At 34.7% G+C, this 21771-nt stretch overlaps 1 protein-coding gene across 6 annotated transcripts in view; it reads left to right on the top strand.

The window, feature by feature from the left end:
* The window catches only part of FBXL20 (F-box and leucine rich repeat protein 20), a 114137-nt gene that overhangs the window by 84528 nt on the left and 7838 nt on the right, over positions 1 to 21771 (top strand). For 4 of the 6 annotated variants that reach the window (XM_074261372.1, XM_074261371.1, XM_074261370.1 and 1 more), the window contains exons 7-14: positions 858 to 953; positions 3148 to 3274; positions 4644 to 4718; positions 8578 to 8708; positions 11310 to 11370; positions 14976 to 15020; positions 15491 to 15547; positions 16590 to 16802. In XM_074261372.1, coding sequence (XP_074117473.1) covers positions 858 to 953; positions 3148 to 3274; positions 4644 to 4718; positions 8578 to 8708; positions 11310 to 11370; positions 14976 to 15020; positions 15491 to 15547; positions 16590 to 16802 — 805 coding nt within the window. Of the gene's footprint in view, positions 1 to 857; positions 954 to 3147; positions 3275 to 4643; positions 4719 to 8577; positions 8709 to 11309; positions 11371 to 14975; positions 15021 to 15490; positions 15548 to 16589; positions 16803 to 18066; positions 18637 to 21771 lie in introns of those variants that run through there. The other 2 variants (XM_074261369.1, XM_074261373.1) reach the window with 1 other exon arrangement.

Below are 21771 nucleotides of genomic sequence, written 5' to 3'. Positions count from 1 at the left end.
CATTTTAATCACAGGCTATAGTTTATTTTTTCTCTACTATTCTTGAAATTCATGACATGACTTATTAATATTACTAGATGTCCAAAAGACTTTTATTTTGTAGTTATTAGATTAATTTTCTTGAAATCTTTCAATGTTAGAGGCATTTGGCATTCTGAATGGTTTGTATCAGTGGTCCTTTTTTAATGTAGAGAAAAAGCATTTTTATTGTCACTCACATGAATCAGATTTAAGAATTTTGAGTTTTTCCAAGGAATGGCATAATAGAAAATCAGTTGGTAATTATAGTGTATAATTATGCCCCTAAATTTACCCAGTTTGACCCCATTGCATGTCCATTCTGTGTTTCCCATGCAAATGACTCATTCCTAAAGTCATATTTCTCCCTGTCCTTAGCTACTTCACTGACTAACATTTCTCTGTCTGTTAAAAGATTATTTTGAGCAGAAGTTTGAGAAGAAAGAAGGGATGAATCTTTCTTTGTTTTTGTTCCTACTCTAACAGATACTACATATAGTCCTAATTCTCTTGTTTTTCCAATGAACAGATAAACCTTTTAGAACAAGTATAATCAGACCATGCTGACATCTAATATTTCTACATATGAACTAAACAACACCTTCCCCTGACCACTCATGGATATCTTTACATTTTGGACAGCCTCCCAATTCTCATATTTAAACAGTTGATATAATTCTCAATGTTATGACTATTTGGGCCATAAAAATTGAAGCTTCTCCTGCCTATATGTGGAAAATTAAATAAGGTTTGGTTTTTCTATAATGTGGATATGTGTATCTGTCTTGCTTCATTGGTGTCTATAAAAATATAGATCATTCTTCTTTATCCTCTTTCAGCACGTGTACTAGCCTTAGCAAGTTCTGTTCCAAACTCAGGCATCTTGATTTGGCTTCCTGTACATCAATCACCAACATGTCTCTAAAAGCACTGAGGTAGGGATTGGATATATTACAGTGTTAATCATATATATATGTACATTAGTTCAAATTCAATTTCTCATCCTGTCAGAGTCTGAAGTTTCAGTGCTTCGCCATATAAGGTGACAAAACATGACTAGGACCTTTGATCAGAGGTAAATATAATACATGAATACTATTTTTCTGATTTTTTTTTTTCCTAGAGGAATGGAAGGAAGATGAATGACAGTTGGAATATTAGGCAGTAAGATGTGATAATGTGAAAAAGTGGAGAGCTAACGTTAATTCCCTTGGGTGCTTTGTCATCTAAACAAGCTTTAGCAAGAGTTTATTACTGGTAACATTTTGCTTAATGAAAATTAGGTTATCAGTATTCAATCAGTTCTCAAATCTGATATGTTCATATGTTTCAAATCCACCCATCCCACTCCAGGTCTTCATTATTTCTCACCTGAACTATTTCATTAGGTCCCTAGTTGCTTTCCTCACGTGTAGTCTCTAATTCATTTGCTTTGCAGCTACCAAATTGATATATTTCTTAATGTTTATATTTGACCACATTACTCCTCTGCACAAGAAGCTTCTCTCTGAATTTAGAATAAAATATGATGTGTTTGTGTTTGTCATTTATCTTTCCAGACTGATTAGACATTATTCCCCCTCATCTATGTATGTTTCAGCCCAAATTAACCTCTTTTTTAGCTCCTATATGTTAACATTTTGTCTCTTGGCTCATTTATTGTTACTGCCCAGCTCTCTCCTCTCACATTTACCCTTCTCAGAGTTCCTAGTCCCTTCAAGGCTCAGCTTAATTATCATTCTTTTTAAGAGACCCATCCTAAATATCCCATTTGTTAATGAGCCTCCCCTCAAACACTTTGTGTTTATTTTGTCATACATTCTATATTTACTTACTTGTGGACATAATTTTCAGATTAATCTAGTGAGATGTCAGAAATCTGCCATAATCGAAGTTATTACCTGAAATTATTGGTTTATGTTTAAAATATCAAGAACTGGATTGGAACTTATGAGATAAAAGAGTAAGGAAAATGTGCCAAAGATGAAAAAAATGAAAGTCCAAGGATCATAAGGAGCAATAAGGCCCTGGGTTATGAAAATTTCTCAGAAAAAAAATGGGAAAAAGATAACTTACATAAGAATATTAAATAAAAAAGGTCTATAATTTAGGTTGTCAAAAAAAAAATAGCTCACTATCTGGATTCAGTTAATGGTTAGTTATTTTTCAGTCAACTCCTGTTCTTAGTGATCCCATTTGAGGTTTTTTTTGGCAAAGAACCACTGGAGAGTTCACCATCTCCTCTAGATCATGAAACTGAGGCAAACAGGGTTAAATGATTTGCCCAGGGTTACACAACTAATAAATGGGTTTGAATTTAGGAAAATACCTAGGTTGCTAGAAGATTAAATACGCTTATAGGTTATAAATTTATAAGTTATTTAGGTTTACATATTTTGGATTCCTATATCAATTAAAGTTTTGTGTTTTTTACTACCTTATTATTAAAATAATTTTAAATCTGGAAAGCTAAGTTCTAATCTCAGTTATCTTTTGCTAACTGTATGACCCACAACAGAATACTTAGGCATACAGCTTCCCATACCTGTCAATGATAACTGCCCTATCTACTTCACAGAGTGATTATGTGTAACATTGAAATAACAGATTTATTTTATGAAATTTTATATTTCTTTATTTTATAAAAAGTACTTAAGTATGAAATATTTTTCATGCAGTGAGGCCAGTGAAAAATGTGAATTTAATTTTATCAGTTTGGTTATTCCCTCTAGTAATAAAAACTATTTACTATGTAAATATATTTCTGAAGTTTATGTAGCTAAAAAAAATTCCCCTCCCTGAAGCCAGTGTAATGGCAAATGATCCTCTGAAGGATAATGAAATTGTTCTTCTGGTCTTATACTCAAAAAATATCTATGGAAAATAATTTCATTAGTTAGAATGAATTTTGCTATTGTCACAATGGTAACATGACTTCAGGTATACCTCACTGACTTTATATATTCTGTCTGTTTAAGTAAGTGTATGTTTATGTAAGTGAGAGGAGATTAACCATTTCTTCTATTGACTGAAATTCCCATAAATTGGTCTTTGGGGCCCTAAGTCTTAAAGTAGTACTTAGTTGTGATGATTGTTTTTTCTGGTTTTGGGTTTTTCCTCCCTTTTAAGCGAGGGATGTCCACTGCTAGAACAGCTGAACATTTCATGGTGTGACCAGGTGACCAAGGATGGTATCCAGGCTCTAGTGAGAGGCTGTGGAGGGCTCAAAGCCTTATTTCTTAAAGGCTGCACGCAGGTAATATTTGACATAGTACTCTTAAATTGTGAGATCATGGCAATTAAATTTACCAAGTTTAAAAGGGATATTTTTTCCCCTGCTTGTTGCTTATCAAAGATGTTCACTAAGACCTAATTTGTTTAATTTGAGAAAAAACAAAGTTTAATATCTAGTAAATAATAAATATATCTAATTATAGAATTGCTTTTCTTTGAAAGGTCTTGAATGGGTACCACTGGACAGTTTTACCCTGTAATCTTACCACATGAAAAAAAGCTGGTTATATTGTCACTGTTTTGTTTTGTTTTTGAGAGTGCTGAATTGGTATTATAAGCAGTCTTAGCATTTCTTTTTTTGTTGTTTTGTTTTTTTGCTGAGGCAGTTGGAGTTAAGTGACTTGTCCAGGGTCACACAGCTAAAAAGTGTTAAGTGTCTGAGACCAGATTTGAATTTAGATCTTCCTGACTTCAGGGCTAGTGCTCTGTCTACTACACCACCTAGCTGCCCTAGTCTTGGCATTTCAAATCAAACATTTGGCTGCTAAGAAATTATTTTCAAGTGTGTCAGATTCTTTAATTCCTATACACTACTATCATTTTGATTCCTATTTTTCCTCTCTATTATCCCATTGGTCATACATGGCAAAAGACAAGCACTTCGTTTAAAAGAGGTGAAATTAACCTCTGCTTATTACTCTAGAAAAGTTAAAAACAGAAACGGATTTGAAATAACTCAGCTATGGTTTTTATCAGAATTTCTCTCAGGCCTCAGTCAGTAATAAAATTATATCTAGACTAGAGGGTAATTCCTATCATTCTTTTGCCAGGATGGGTGGGCTCTGATGTTCTAAGCAGTATGTTAGGGCTTTGATTACTTCAAAACAACAGCTTGAGCTTCTGGTTATTTATGGAGTTCTGAAAAATATTGATTGGAATACATTTTGTAATCAATTACATGCCATCTGTTCTTAGTACTATAAGCATAGCAGTGATCTTTCAGTGGCAAAAAGAAAAAACAAAACAAAACAAAAAACAAAAAAATTCCATTCTGGATTCCTTTTCCAAAAGTTTAGTTTTGGAGAGCTTTTTAGACTATATGGACAGGTAGGGAACATGAATTGGCTTCACAAATCATCTCCAGAGCCCAAACAAGAACAGAAATACATCTAGTTTATTAGAAGACTTGTTCATAGGTAAAATCACAATCCTTTCTTGTTCCTTTTGATGATGGTACTGTGGCTATAGATTGGCCAAAAATTATTTAAAATACTGATAATACAAAACAATGTGAAATAATCCAACCTAGAAGTACGAAAAAAAAAAAAAAACCATTTTCTGTCTTCTTTGAAATGCAAATAACTAGTCTTTTCTTTTTATAATCTTTCTAGCTTGAGGATGAAGCTCTCAAATACATTGGCACACATTGTCCGGAACTAGTGACTTTAAATCTTCAGACCTGCTTAGTAAGTAGCCTTCTGTGACTTTGTTGAGTCAGAGATGAGCTTATTACTGTAATTTTTTCTAAAGCATATCTTCTAAGCCCAGCCCCTTCCAGCCAGCTGAACTGATTGAAGGTTAATATCTAACGTAAAAAACACTGGCCTAAGAGTATAAGGCCTAGCCTGGCATTTTGTTGGATGTGAGGCTGGCCAAATCACTTTAATCTTTTTGAGTATTGCTTTTTTTGAAAAATATTTATTCTACTTTCCACAGTAGTTGTGAGAAAAGAACTTTGTCATCTTCAGAATTCCATATAAAGGTGATTTATTATAGCATTATTTAGTATTTATTAATTCTTTGAAACATTATTCATAATATCTTCAATTTTAATTCATTTTGTGTGCAAACCATATTCACAGTTGTACCTGAATAAAAACCCCTTCAAATTACTCAGACAATGGATAAATCTGTTAGGGGTCCAGAATGTTAATGGAATACATATTTTTAAATTGGATATAGATGAATGGCCATGGAGTGATGAGAACCTCCAACTTCCAAAAATAGCATATTGGTGAGAATTTTTGGTATGCTACATCTTCAACCAGTTTGTTCTCCTTCTCCAGTGGTCATTTTGAAGTAATTGTATTTGCATATCAGTCTTAAACTAGAGAACAGAATAAGTTAACTCAACTTCCTGATCTTTGGGGATTGTTACTGTTGAGATCAATAACTCCTAAATTTTAGTTATCAGTGATAATTTTGCTTAGCAAGATTGGCAAGTCACTGGTAAGTTAAAAAGAACATTTTTACATATAATTTTGAAGTATGTTTGGGATGGCATGTATTGCCCAAAAGGTGCCCTTATAGCTATATTTCTTCTCCCCTTGCCATTTATCTGTTTATTGTTGCTAAACTGATAAATACTGTGTACCTTCTGCCTTAGTAATATTTCTTTAATTCTCTTCCTTTTTCTTTTTTATCTTTTTTTGCTGAAGAATGCTACCATAGGCCAATGCCAACATTCCTTTCCTTCAACCAGAAGTACTAAAAATGAATGCTCCTGGAAAACTGCCAAGAGAGCTCTAGATTGAATTGAAGTTAAGGGCTTTGCGATTCTTTTCACCCCTTCCCTAACTGATGGGGTTAGAAATCTTAATCATTTTGGCTTGTCTGCCCCTGACTTTATTATAAAAGTATTTCTTGGATGCTCTTAAATAATATGAATTTTCTTTCTGAAGAAGAAAAGTTATTTTTCTAAAACAAGAAATGGATGGTCATTGATAACATCTAAAAAAAAATCTACTTTATTAGCAGACAATGGGGTGGCAGGGAGCCAAATAATTAATAGTTACAGCATTGTTCATGTAATTTCTTGTAATGCAGCCATGTGTTGTATTTCCCCATCCAGAATCTATCTTTAAAAATATGGAGAAATGTCTCATCAAAATCTGTAGTCATGATGAATTCTCAGGGTGTTACCCAAACTAATTCAAAACACAGCAGAAACTTTACTATATTGTTGACTCATGTGTTTCTTAAGTAATTTGAAAAGACAGAAATTGAGTAAATTTCAACATCAAAGCAAATTGATAATTAGCCACATCTATTCTATTTAGTATTCTCATTCTTAGTAATTTTTGAAAGATAAAAAAATTGTACATTTTTGAAACTAGTTTTTTCTTTTTGAATTATGTTAATGCTTCTTATTTTTTTATTATAGCTTTTTATTAATAGAACATATGTGTGGTTAATTTTTCAACATTGTCTCTTGGAATCACTTCAGTCCAACTTTTCCCTTCCCTTCCTCCATCCCCTCCTCTAGATGGCAGGCAGTCTCATACATGTTAAATATGTTAAAGTATATCTTAAATACAATATATGTGTACACATCCATACAGTTCTCTTATTGCACAAGAAAAATAGGATTTAGTGGATGTCCATCAGTTGGAGAATGGTTGAGTAAATTATGGTATATGAAGGTTATGGAATATTATTGCTCTGTAAGAAATGACCAGCAGGATGAATTCAGAAAGGTTTGGAGAGACTTCATAAACTGATGCTGAGTGAAATGAGCAGAACCAGAAGATCACTATATACTTCAACAACTGTATGAAGATATATTCTGATGGAAGTGGATATCTTCAACATAAAGAAGATCCAACTCACTTCCAGTTGATCAATGATGGACAGAAACAACTACACCCAGACAAGGAACACTGGGAATTGAATGTAAACTGTTAGCACACTGTCTATCTACCCAGGTTACTTATACCTTCGGAATCCAATACTTAACATGCAACAAGAAAATTGGATATATACACATATATTGTATCTAGGTTATACTGTAATACATGTAAAATGTATGGGATTGCCCTAGGGGAGGGAGGGGAAAATTTGGAAAAATGAATACAAGGGATAATGTTATTAAAAAATGATTCATGCATATATACTGTCAAAAAATTTATAATTATAAAATCAATTTTTAAAATTTTCATCCTGAAAAAAAGAAAAAGAAAAATAGGATTCAGAAAGGTAAAAATAACCTGGCAAGGAAAACAAAAATGCAAGTAGTTCATTTCCCAGTGTTCTTTCTCTGGGTGTAGTTGGTTCTGTTGTTGATCAATTGGAACTGAATTGGATCTTCTCATTGTTGAAGATATCCACTTCTATAAAAATAGATCCTCATCTAGTATTGTTGTTGAAGTGTATAATGATCTCCTGGTTCTTCTCATTTCACTTAGCATCAGTTCATGTAATTCTCTCCAAGCCTCTCTGTATTCATCCTGCTGGTCATTTCTTACAGAAAAATAATATTCCATAACATTGATATCTTACAGTTTACCCAACCATTCTCCAGTTGATGGGCATCCATTCAATTTCCAGTTTCTAGCCACTACAAAGAGGGCTGCCATAAACATTTTGGTACATACAGGTCCCTTTCCCTTCTTTAATATGTCTTTGGGATATAAGCTCAGTAGTAACACTGCTGGATCAAAGGATATGTACAGTTTGATAACTTTTGAACATAGTTCCAAATTGCTCTCCAGAATGGTTGGATCCGTTCACAACTCCACCAACAATAATGCCTGTTATTTTTTTCTTAGTTTTTCCTGCCAATATATTAATCTCCTTTTTGTAAATGTTCCTGGACACATAAGAAGAGGGTTGGGTTGGGGTGGGGTTTAAACCAAACTAACCAGTCTATCGGATTATTTTTTGAAATATTCGGTAGACCTTGTATCCCAATTCTAAGTCTAAATATGGGGTGGGGAAGGTTTCGTTATCTGCTTTCAGAATTCAGTCATTACTTTTCAAAAACATAAAGAAGAAATTCCATTTGGCCTGTTAAATATGCACTCGGCCCACCAACACATTTCCCCCCTTTACTAACCTGATTCTAATAATAAATCTTTGAATTTGTGTACCACCTTTTAACATTCACCTGATTCTATCATTCTTTCCTTCATAACAAATTCTTTATGTGAGGTAGGTAGAACAGAGATTCCTTTTCCAAACAAGAGTAAAATGAGTCAAAGTAAATTACCTGGAGTCATATTCTATATCAGAACTGGAATGAGAATATCAGCCTTCTGATCTCTTAAATCATGACTTCTTCCCATCCTATTCCCTAACTCTCTACATTAAAATTCTGCTGTATCTATAACAATTCTCTTGGAAGTTTGTGGAGTTACTTGACAAATAATTTCCCATGCAACCCAAAGTAAATGCAACCTTTCATGGACAATATGTTAATTTGTTTTAGGCTCATTGTCTTTTTCCATTGTACTTGATCTGAGTTCTTATGCTCTGTGTATATGGATTGATGTCTATTTCTATGATTTTTCCCATTGACTAATATCTAGGATTTTACTTTCATCTTAGCAAATTACAGATGATGGTCTCATTACAATATGTAGAGGCTGCCACAAATTGCAGTCTCTCTGTGCCTCTGGCTGCTCCAATATCACAGATGCAATCCTGAATGCTCTGGGTCAAAACTGCCCACGGCTTAGGTGAGTATCCCATCTTTTGCCACACAGCAGAAACCATTTTCACCCATATTTCTTAATTTTGGCATCACATAATTCTAAGATAAGAGTTTGGAGGCAACTAGCCTCCTATTTTTCAACATATTTGAGTCGTAACCAGTCACAAGAAAAGAATTATCTTCATACCTTCTTCTCTGTTTCACTAATAAAAATCATCATCTTATTCCTTTATACATTCCATCCTATCTCCCTGCAATGTACAAAATAAATGTAATAGTCATGAGAATAATGCCTGCTGCCCAGTTTCAAGTCAGGCACTTAGTATGCTGGGAGTACAAGTACAAGTTATTGCCAAAGAAGATTTATCAGAAATGAATAGTGTCTGAAATTATATAACATCAACATAGATAATTTTTTTATTCATTTCACAAGTTGCGTGTTGTTAAGTTTATTTCCCTTTTATGTTAAAAACTGCAAACACACCAAAGCAATTTTCTAGGAGAGTTAAAAAATGTTAGTTTTTGAAACATTTCATTGGTCAGTCCTTTATGAATTTTTTTCTTTCTTTTTTTCTTTCAATTTCCCCAGTTACATGTAAAATGACAATTTTTTTCTTGGTTATACATGTACATTCAATTTTTACATATTTCTATATGAATCGTGTTGGAAGAGAAAGATTGGGACAAAATGGAGAAACCATTAGGGGAAAAAAACCCAGATGAAAAAAAAAGTGATAATAGCATGTCCCCCTCAGAATGTGGACGGAGTTTTCCATTTATAAGTATATTGGGATTGCCGGATTACTGAATTGCTGAGAAGAACCAAGATCTTATCATATTTGATCATTACACAATTTTTCTGTTGCTTTGTACAATGTTTTCCTGGTTCATCATCAGTTCATGCAAATATTTCCAGGCCTTTGGATCATCCTATTCATGATTTTTTATAGAATAATAATGTTCCATTTCTTTCATAAATTATTAATTATTCAGCCATTGCCCAATTGATGGATATGTACTCATTTTTCAATTCTTTATTGTCACAAAAAGAACTGCCAGAAATATTTTTGCACATGTGGGTCCTTTTCCCTCTTTTATGATTTCTTTGGTATACAGATCCAATAGATATGCACAGTTTTATAGCCTTTTGGGCATGGATCCAGATTGCTCTACAGAATGGTTAGGTCATTTCACAATTCCACCAACAATGCATTAGTGTTCACTTTTCCCATATCCCTTCCAACATCTATCATTATCTTTTCCTGTCTTCTTAGCCAATCTGATAGGTATGAGGTGGTAATTCAAGAGTTATTTTAATTTGCAGGTTATACATTGTCTCTTTTTAATTAAAAATTTTGAACTTTAGGTACTAATCTGTGGCGGTTTTTCAAATTTTTCACATAACCTGAGTTTAATATACAGATGATTATAGAAAATTTTGTTTAAATTGGATCTTATTTTCTTTCTCTATGTTGATATTATATAATTTCAGGGACACTATTCATTTCTGATAAATCTTCTTTGGCAATAACTTGTACTTGATTTTTAAGTTTCTTAGCCCAATTAAAGGTTGTACTGTGGTAGCCATCTCAAGCAGATGTTTTTGTAACATTGAGATTTCCTAACCTTTGTCTAAGAAGGGAAAGCTGCTTTTTAGCTGCTTTAGAATTTTATGGCTCTTGGATAGCTGACTTAGTTTCTTAGGAGAGAGGGAGTATACAAGACAATAAGGTCAGTTATCACTTCAGTGTTGCTTTACTCTCTTTTCTTAGCTGGGAATCTTGTGTTTGAGGAAATTTGCATTTATGGGAGGTGCTTTTAACAGAACATTAGGCTTCAAGATCTGTCACAATTAGGCATTGGAAATTGACTTTTCAATTCAAACAATTGACTTTTATTGGATGTATCTTAGTAAAGAAGCTAATTAATATAGTAGAAAGAGATTGACTTTGGGGCCAGAAAAGAAATATAGGGTCAAATCCCAACTTTTCCAGAAGCAAGCTGTTCTCTGGATGTGAGCATTGTGGCATATGTCAGGTTAAGGTTATTAATTACAGTTACAATAAGTATTCTCTGTTCTCTGTGTCTCCAGGAAGTGTAGAGTATTTGTTACAGGACCTTTTTTATGATGGTCCCATGAAAATAGATAGTATATATATATATGTATATATAAACCTAGTTGATTGTGAATATCATTCTTTATTAATTCATCTTTAAGATATATAGGAATTTTTCTGAATACAATCCTTCCTTTACAACAACAACAACAACAAAATTCAGTTCTGCACATATATATTGTACCTAGGATATACTATAAGATATTTAATATGTATGGGAATGCCTGCCATCTAGGGGAGGGGGTGGAGGGAAGGAGGGGAAAAATTCGGAACAGAAGGGAGTACAAGGGATAATGTTGTTTAAAAAAAAAAAAATTACCTATGAATATGTACTGTCAAAGAAAATGTTATAATTATAAAAATTAATAAAAAAATTTTTTAAAGATATAGAGGAATTTGTCTTCCTTACACATGGATTATGGAATTTTATAAGTCACAGTTTTTACTAGTCAAATGCCTTAATTTGCCCATTTTCCTCTGTTTTGTTTTGTTTTTTCCTTTTTGGACAGAATATTAGAAGTGGCAAGGTGTTCTCAGCTAACAGATGTGGGCTTCACTACTCTGGCTAGAGTGAGTATTGTCATTGGAGTCTGTTTTAAGATTTGTTTTGCATATTAATTTTAGAGGGAGGGCAAGAATCCTACCCATTTATATTAAAGCCAAGGTATACAACTTCCTGTTTCAATTCACTTGTCTCATTACTCCACAACTTTAGAAATTCAGTGTGTGACCACGAAGAGCTTTTTTATGCTATGACTCAGCAAACCTGTACCCCATATTTTTAGAAGTTTAACTGGGTTTACCAGTGCCTTTCTGTATTTTCCAATATCTTACTACAGTGTGGAAGTAAGGTTCAAGAACTTTGCCAGTGAAGATTCCTGACCCTCCCCTTATTTGAGGTTTAGTCTACATTCAGAAACACTGATAACCAATAATCACCAAGTGAGGAGTTCTTTTCAGGCACAGTACTTTATAAAGACTTGTTTACTGAAGAAGTTTTGAATACGTATTCCAATATGTGGATATGTATTATTTATAAATAATTTATTTACTACCGTGCAAAAATAAAATTTTTTGCTCATCAAAATATTAATAATGCTATTTCTTCTAAGCTTTTGAAACATGTAATATTCTTATTTTTTAGCAATTGGGTTCATAGGCCACTGAAACACATTATTTATAAGATGTTTTATATCGTTGAAAAATTAAATCTAAATGTGAAGTAAGAGAGTTTTAATAAGGAGTACTGTACTTTGTACATTGTAATAATGAGGAGGTTGAGAACCTGGAAGGCAGGAATAACTTGATGTCCACTGTAACCCAGCCATGCCCTCTTAATCTGTGCAGCTTCTTCTGTATCACTGAAAACTAAACTAGAGATGGGGAAGTTATTCTTACCAGCCATTGCCTCAAATCATAGGACCTACCTTGGTACCTGCAACAGCCATGAAGTAATAAGTGAGCTGGATATGGCTAACCTCCTGGTGAGAGAGATAGGGGAGGTGTGTCTTGAGCCTTTATATCTGTTTATATAGGATGCACTGGCTTTGGAATATAATTATTAATGTAATGATATAGTTATTCTAAGGGGCTATTGCAGAAGGGGACAAACTGAAAACTTATGCAACTACTTGAAGCCATCTATGAGAGGAATGGAAAAGGGGAGCATTGCTTGCTATTTATGGGTGAGGGGTATGATTGTTGGAGACAAATCCTATAATTAACTCTTGGGGAAAGGGTGGGATTGGACCCATATTTGAACCCTCTGATTGGTTACCCCTTTAGGTATGCCACAGCCCCACTTTGGAGATCATTGTACTAAAATAGAGAGGGGTTGCAATCTTCATAGGTGGAGGAAGTACCCACACCAATGAAATCACAGATTCTTGAAGTAAGAGAAATGGAAACATAATTTGGTTGTCTCAGTGTTTGTAATGTAAGTTGAGTACTAAAAGAAATATTAGACTTTAAAATAGGAAAACTTTTTTTTCTCTATTCACTTTCTTGGAATGCTTTATAAATAATGGTGGTCTTTTAAAAAAATCTTGTTCCTTTGATTAGCATAATGGCTTGTGGGAAGGGACATGACTTTTAGGAACAATCGTGGACTTAGTATAGCATATCCAAAAATTAGTGGGAAAAACACTAAAAATGAGACATCTATGCCTAGCTCCAAAGAAATAATTTCGTGTTCTTCATTTTTATTCCTTTCATGTTCCCAGATTGCCTTCCTTATCATTTCATTTCCACTGTGTTATCTCTCCATGTCTATTAACTTTTCCAACTGCTTCTACTTTTCCCATACTTAAAAAAAAAAAAAATACTCATTTGATCTGACCATCCTTTCTAGGTATCTTCCTATAGGTTTACCTACTTTTCATGGCTAAACTCTTTGAAAAAATCATTTGTAATCAATGTTCCTTTCTCCTAGTTTGGCTTCTGACTTCATCTCTCCAAAGTTACCAGTGAACTTTTAATTGCTAAATTTAACAGACTTTTTTCCATCTTTATTCTTCTTAATCATCTTCTATCCTTTGATACTGTCCAACATCATCTCCTCATGAATACGCTCTCATTTTAGGCTTTACAACTCTGCTGTTTCTTTTTCTTTTACCTGTCTGATTATTGCTTTTTAGTCTCCTTTGTTGAATCTTCCTTCATTAATGCCCACAAATTGTGGGTATGTTCCCTAGGACTCTCTGTCTTGGACCCTCTTCTCTTCTCCCTCTAACCATTTGTAAACCTTTTTTTTTTTTTTTTTTTTTTTTTTTACAATAAAATAATCTAATAGTTTTCTAACTTGAAAAGAATCTTTAAAATCATCTATTTGGTTTATTTTGGTGTTATTTTTTTCAGGGAGGCAATGAGAGTTAAATGATTTGCCCTGAGTCATGCAAAGAGTAAGTGTTGGAGACCAGATTTGAATTAGGATCTTGTTTCCAGGGCCAGTGCTCAATCAACTGTACCACGCTCCTCCTCTCCCTCTATACTCTAGCTTTATGATCTCATCATCTCCCTTCAGTTTTCAGTGCTACATAGATAATAAGTTTATCTGTCTAGTCCTGATGTCTCTCTTGATCTCTTTGCATCACTATCTGCTTCTTGGACATCTCAATTGATTATCCAGTAGACACCTCAAATTTAACATGTCCAAAATGAACTCATTGTCTTTCCCTTAAAACATCTATTTTTCCTTTAAAACTTCCCTATTTTGAACACCTGTTACTGTCAAGGGCACCACCATCCTCCTAGTCATCCAGATTCACAACCTCTGTGTTATCCTTGACTTCCTTTACATATCCAGTCTTGCCAAGTTTTGTAATTTCTTTCTGTGTTTAGAATATCTTTCAAATGTCCCCTTTTCTATACCCTGCTGCCCTTGTGTAGGCCCTCATCGCTTCTTCTCTGGACAACAACAATGGCTGCCTTAGTTGACTTCCTTGTCTCATGTCTCCGCCCTCCAGTCAGTTCCAAAAGCAATCTTCTTAAAGTGCTAGTGTGATCAAATCAGTCTTCTATTCAGTAAGCTTAGTACTCCCCTTTTTGCCTCTAGAATCAAATGTAAAATTCTCTGTCTTTTAAAGCTTTTCATAACTCATCTCTTCTCCACTTAGTCAATATAGTCCAATGACACTGGCCTTCTTGCCATTCCTCACACTCAATATTCTATGTTCCAACTCTGTGCCTTTTCACTGATTGCCTCCTATGCCTAGAATGTTCAGCCTCCTGGATTGCTTCAAGACTCAATGCAATCATTCTTTGCAGGAGGCCTTTAGTCACTCCACAGCCTCCAATATTAATGCCTTCCCTCTGAGAATTTCCTTCCTTCCACCCTATAAATCTGGTATGTACATAGTTGTTCACATGCTGGCTTCCCCATTAGAATGAGTTCCTTGAATTTAGGGCACTTGAGTTTTTGTCTTCTTTTGTATTTTTCCAGCATTTTGTTTAGTACATAGTAAGCATTTAATAAATGCTTGTTGACTGACTAACTGACCTAGAACTGGTAAAATTATTCATTGCTGAGGTAATTGAGGAATCCTGGTTACATCAATGTCCTCCAAAATACAAATGAAAAGAATTGAATTGGAATGACATCATCTCTGAGATTCCCTTGGTTCTATAAGTTTTTTTTAATTCTCTTCATGTTCTGATATTTTGTCTACACTTTGCAGAACTGCCATGAACTAGAAAAAATGGACCTAGAAGAATGTGTTCAGGTAAGATGATAGGATCTCCAGTGCTTTGAATTATTATCTGAAATGCTAAAATATTCTAAAGAGAATAAGGAAGGTCCAGAAAGCACATTTTTAAAAATGTCTAATGAAGGTAATACTGAAGAAGCAAATCCTTATTACATGTGTCCTGACCTTTTCAAGCTTCAGAATAGCCTGACTTCTGAAGCTTTGGGGACTTTTATCTTTATTTTTCTAAGTCTTAATATTTCATAAACAGTGATGGAAAAGTGCTTTATTTAATTCAAGAATTTCGTGGTCATTAATAGAGCAGAGGCAGCATGGCCTAATGACTACTAGATAGAGGGCCAGCCTTTGAATCAGAAGGATTTGGAATCCTTAAACACCCTGGCTTTATGGAGCAAGTCACTTAACCTTATAAAAAAAAATAATATTAGTTTAGTGAATTAAAAAGAAAGAATTCTAAGAAAGACTTCTTCATATATTTCTTTCAGATAACAGATAGCACATTGATTCAACTCTCTATACACTGTCCAAGACTTCAGGTGTTGGTGAGTTTGATCTGTGTAACTATTTAAAATTTAGTCTTTTCAGGACCAATATTATGAATTTGTGTTTACATGAGTATAACATATGATTAGCTGCAGTTTTGGAAAAGTTTTTTTTTTCTTCCAAGTTGCCTACTTTCAGAGTACCAGGGAAGGATCTAAGTGAAGGGGAAAATAAGGTAGGACCTAGAAGAGTTAAACATATTCCAAATAGTTACTTGGAGACTGAGATAACTGAGATGGAGAAGATGAGATGCCCTCTGTGAATTATATTCCACTGTGAATAATATTTAAATCTTCAGCAACACAGTGGTGAAATGGCTTGAACCTAGATTGCTTCTTACCTCTAGGCCAGATGTACCTGTAAGAAGGAACAAAGGAAGGCTTGCTGGAGAAGCTTTCCTCAATAACAATTTCTAGTACCACTGAAGGCAGCCTGGCTATCAGTGCTGTATTCAAGGTCATCTTTGTAACATTTGCATTTTCCAAAGTAGGAAAATTTGTAGGATTTTGAACTTCACATGGAAGCCTTTGATGAACCAAGGATTTAAGAGAAATTGAAGACCGGGAAGTTGAAAAAACCATGAAGGGAAGAGAAAAGGCTTGTTATTGGTAATAGAGCCAAAAAGGAAGTTGAAAAATTATTTTTATATAAAAATTAATGCCCCTAAAAAGAAGTCTTAGGTATAAAAATTATCATAATTTGATAGCTACTATATATTGTAGTATATGTGTATAATTTTGTGTGTGTGTGTGTGTGTGTGTATGTGTGGGTGTGTGTGTGCATGCTGTTTTAGGTACCCAAACTTTAGTGCTAATTCTCAAGAAGTGGCTGAGCTTCAGAAAAAGTCAGAGTCCCACTACTTTAGTTTGCTCTAGAATCAGATGACCTTTTATGAAATGCCTTTTCCTAATTCATAAATTGATTCTATTATCAAATGTCTTTGTAGTATGTTCTCAATATTTTAAAAGAAGAGCTTTTTTTGGAATTCTATGTAGTACTCATGAATTGTTTCAATCCTCTTTTTGTTCTGTTTGACTCTAGAGTCTATCTCATTGTGAGCTAATTACAGATGATGGAATCCGTCACCTGGGGAATGGAGCTTGTGCCCATGACCAGCTGGAAGTGATTGAGCTAGACAACTGTCCACTTATCACAGATGCATCCCTAGAGCACCTGAAAAGCTGCCATAGTCTTGAGAGGATAGAACTGTATGACTGTCAGCAAATCACACGGGCTGGAATCAAGAGACTCAGGGTAAGAGGCAGCAGTATCTCCCTCTAAACTGTTATGTTCTCATTACTAGGCTAAGTGCTCTCCCTATGTGGATTTATATTTTCACATCTCTCTATTAGGAGGAGAGAACATGAAGAGTGCAGCCCTAGCAGGCTGTCCAATTGAGATTTCTTCTTCAAGACCATAAAGTTTGGTAGTTTATGAGGCAGAAATAACACATCAAAAAGATTTACCTCTATTGGATTTGAAAGTTTAGTTTCATCATCTTACATCAATAATAAGAATTTGTTAAGAACTATCTATTTGCAGAGCACTATACTAGATGCTAGGGAATTGATAAGAGATAATACCTTTATGAAGTTACAGTTTAATAGAGGAAGATAGTACAAATATATGTTAAAATAACTAATACAAAATAAAACATATTAATTTAGTGTAAGAGGTAAATTAACAAGGAGATCAAGGAAGACTCCATAGAGCCAATAACATTTAAATTAGGACTTAAAAAATGAGTAAGATTTTAAAAGTCAGATTTTGAGATGCAGTGGGGAAAAGTTTCTGGCATTAGGAATTGGTAATCACTTTAATCTCTTTAGGTAAGTAGAAACTATGATCATTTGCTGTGATTTTTGGATAATGGGATGGGGGGATTGAGGAGAGAGGTTTGGAAACTTCGGTTGACTTATTAGATCTCATCCAATAAAAAGTAGCCAAAAACTCCCATCAAGAGGAGAGCATTATCCTTCAGAGGATTTTTGACTTGCCTTCTCAGATTTGATGGGCAAAGAACATGCACTTCATTCAGTTGCAATTACAATGTTCCTTTTTCAACCAAGAGAAAAGGCCACAGACCAGCCAAAATATTTTATTATCTACTGTCCACATACAAAATGTAAACATTCTTCAAAAAAAGACGATTAATAGCTTTAGCTGGGGGAAGAAGGATGTCTTGCCTTAAATATTTGTATAAAGTTTTAACATTTATAATAATAATGTTAACTTTTCATTATTAATATGCTTGTTTTTACTCTAGCTATTCCTTTATAGTGGGCTTAAGTATTCAACTAAACCTCCTTATTTTATTGATCCAGATTCTGAGGCTCAATGAAATTAGATAAACTTGGTCATGTTTGTAGATCATGTCATTGTCAGAGCCCAAACTAGAAATAAGAGTACCTTTTCTTTGTGCTGTCTTCATGTCTATTCAACCTTTTGATTGTCTTTCTAAGAAGTTCCATTGTTCTCTCTTTCCAGTCCTCTCAGTAATGTTTCTGTCTTGTTTCAGACCCATTTACCCAATATAAAAGTTCATGCCTACTTTGCACCTGTCACTCCGCCTCCATCAGTAGGGGGCAGCAGACAACGCTTCTGCAGATGCTGCATCATTCTATGACATTGGAGGCGGTCAGCCTTGGCGAACTAAGTATTTAATGACACTTCTAGAGTTACCACGGAGTCTCTCCAGCGGAATCGACCCCAGTGTTCTGAGCAAGGGCCAGAATAGAGGGCTGTGTCCGGATCCCCCAAGCCACACATACACATGCATATATACCCACACCGTCCACTCCAGCTGACGTACTCTGACAGTGGGACTTGAATCTGTGTTGGCTTTTTTTTGACAGGTAGATTGGTATAACTTGAAACCATTCCTACTGGGCATGCTCAGAAGAGAATCACAATCCAAGGTGGGGGTGGGGGGGCATTCCAGCAAACCCAGGGTCACTGCTGCTGGGGTTGTTTGTTTTTTTTGTTTGGGGTTTCTTTTGGGGATATCAGAACACTAATGAGAGCTCTCCAAAGAGAAGGAGAATATGGACAAATACAGTAAATATTGCATCCAGGGACCAGAAAGAAAGAAAAATCCTTCCTCCCATAAGAGATTGAAGATGGCAACCATCCATCGTGAAACTGTATTACAATGCTTCTCTGCTTCCTTGTTTCCATACCAACATGCTAAGCATGCTTACCTAGAAGCATGCTTACATAGAAGGCTCATCAGTTAGAGCATTCAGTTCAGAGATTTTCTTGATGGTCACAGTGATTTAGCTTGAAATCTCTGATAATCCAAATTTGTTTCTTTTGTTCACTTATTCATTGTTACTCTCCCCAGCTGTCTTTCACTGTTTGTCTGTATCCGTGTATCATTTTCTTTATGTGTTGCTTGCTGAAGTACTCTCTTCATACTTTTTATTCCCTGTTCATGCATTGTCTTTTTTGCTGTCTTCCTGTAGAAAGTTTTCCATTTGGGGTGATTTAGTTGAGGCTACTGGATGCTTTTTTTTTTTTTTTTTTTAAGTTATTTATTAGCAAAAATGTTTTAAAATTCTACTTTTTCACCATTAGAAAAACTGTCTGAAGTTCAGTCTGATGAGAAGCTCTAAAGAGCAAGTGAGGGAAAATGAGCTAAATATCAGCTCTTACCCCTTTCTTATGAAAACAATTCATATTTTTCTATTTTGAGTTCCTCCTTAAGAGAACATAGTTTGTGACATATGATAGACAAGTTCAATAACATCATGATCCCTGTTTCCTTGAGCGAATTTCTATTGATCACTTGAGTGTCTTAACATAAGGCATGAGGGAGTGATATTTTAAAAGTAGAATTGGGGAAAATACTTAACCTCAGCCTGAAAACCCCTGTCTCCTCTTTGGATGTTATGCTGTGAATTGAGGTTCATGTATACTTAACATTGCTAACTTTGATGTTGGCTAAGTGTTTTGTCCTAAGAATACTGGTAGATAAAACACTGCTGTCTGTGCTGCCAGTTTTTCTTATCTGCCCCTCCCCTTCTTCCTACATCAACCTGATCCCCTGTAATAGTGTGTGACTAGTATATTTAAGGTCACCAGTTTCAGGTCTAATGTTAGTGGTTCAAAGGACCGGGAAAGCCTTCCCAAAGATGTCACTTAGCTAGTCTTGTTGATCCAATCTCCAGATATTCAGCATATGCAAAATCAAGTGGAGTTGGAACCTTAAGGATATTGAGAGCAGCCCCCAAAAGGCCTAAGATAATCAGCGTAGATGGAGGTGGTCTTTGTCTCCACATGTACTTGAGTTCTTGAGAACTGAGGGAGAAAGGTTTCTAGTGCTAGTGATTAAGTGAATTAATGATAGGGCATGGCGCTGCACCTCCTAATAACTGGTGGGAGCAATACTGTACTTTTGTGCAGAAAAATTTGGGGAGATTAAGAAAATGAGATGTTCTAAAGCACAAGTAACAGACTTCTTGGCCTTCAGAGTTGGAGCTTTTTGTTATTGTTTTATAGAAGTTCATTGATATGATCAAGGTAGCCTTTTGTCACCTTCTGACTTAAGTAGCTCCAAGGATAATTTTTCATGTTGCAGGTGATGGCTTTCTCTCCTGAAACCACCAGCATATGTTGATTGGAATTAGCTGAAATTGCTTCTTCATTAATTAGAAAGGTATTAGCAGATAATAAGTGTGCTGAGAAGGGGCCTGTGATACCACCTACCATTTTTTATTGTGTTTAATTTTGGTTATTGTATTCAAAATCTCAAATTTTTCCCTTCCTAATTTTGGAAATACTTTTTAAAAACAATCCAAAACATATCAACTTTTTAAAGGGACTGATCCAGCCTTTTTGGTAGTTTTGATACCTTGCTTGATAAACTGTTCATATTAAATTTTGAAAAGTATAATGGGAAAGGAGATGCTAGAGACTAATAGTGGCATCATATTCAGGGCCTTTTTTCCCTCCTGAAAAATGCACATTCAGGTTTGGCAAACTGACCATAAAACTCTTTGCCAATTGTAATTGGGGGATAAGGGTAGAAAAGGAAGTAAGTGGCAGCAGTGGACTTTTATAAATTTTCCAAGGCCTAAAATAGATGTCAGTTTAAAAACCTCTTTCCCAAAAATCAGAATTATTCCCTTGTATGGAAACAGCTTTTCCTATTTAGTTTGGTAGTAGAAACTTGATTTTAAGTATATATAGAGATGTGACCCAGAGACAAATTAAGACTGATTTGTCTGACCTGGTAATCCATGCTATAGAAAAAAAGATCAGTCTAGTCTATTTAGGAATCATGGGGAAGAGATCTTGAATGAAATTCTGGTCCATTTAAGTCTATGAAATGGGTTACACTGGCCAATTTAATTTAGTGCTGTAAACATTTGGGTTCAGGCTTTAGGATTTACTTATTTCTGATGACAACTGTGATCCCTTTAAGCTTGGAAAGAATTCTCATTAGAGTGCTTTAGTGTTGAAAGAATTTGCCTTGCCTTCTTTGAGACTAAGTTTTAAAGACTTTGCTTGGAAAAGACTTTTGCATTGAATTGAATAGAAAGGAGCTTGAAATTACTGTTATTCCCATTCACCCATATCTAAAAATTTTGTCAATAGCTGTGACCTAAAGAAGGCTTTTCTAAATGAAATCCTTCTCCCACTTAAACCTAGTGTAGGCTATTTGCCTATTTTTGGTGGCCCTCACTGTCACCTGTAGTAGAGAATATGGAGTCTGAGTAATTTGAGAATTCCTTTCCTTATGGAATGGTTTCAGATTTTTAAAAAAAGGAGGTGAACAGCCCTACCCACCTAGTTACCATGAGCCAGCAGATATCGGTGCTATGCCAACTGAAGTGAATTCTTGAAATGTCAGACATCAGTTTTCTGAACATTCTTTCTGTTCCTTCAAACTTCAACCAATAATGCCCTTGCTTTTCCTGATATTATTTCTACAATTTTTCCAAAGACTTTTTATTTTTTTAACTAATGTCCTTTTTCCTCTCTAAATAAAAGCTCTGCCTCATCCCACCAATGCTAAGGTCATGTCAGATATCTCCAATGCCTTTTCCCCCTTAGTTATGCCCACATGTAGCAAAAAACCCTTTGCTTTGGATTCTGTCATTCTCTGGTAGATCAGATCATTTGTCATTAGGTCTGAAGTTTGTTTATTGAACTTAAATGAACTTGAAAGAAAACTTTCCACTGGATATATCCTAGAAGAAAAAGGGTTCAATTTTTTTTC

The sequence above is a fragment of the Sminthopsis crassicaudata genome, chromosome 4, assembly GCF_048593235.1.
Source record: "Sminthopsis crassicaudata isolate SCR6 chromosome 4, ASM4859323v1, whole genome shotgun sequence".
Taxonomy (NCBI): Eukaryota; Metazoa; Chordata; class Mammalia; order Dasyuromorphia; family Dasyuridae; genus Sminthopsis; species Sminthopsis crassicaudata.
The sequence above is the reverse complement of the archived record's forward strand: the minus strand, read 5'-3'. Positions and strand labels throughout refer to the sequence as shown.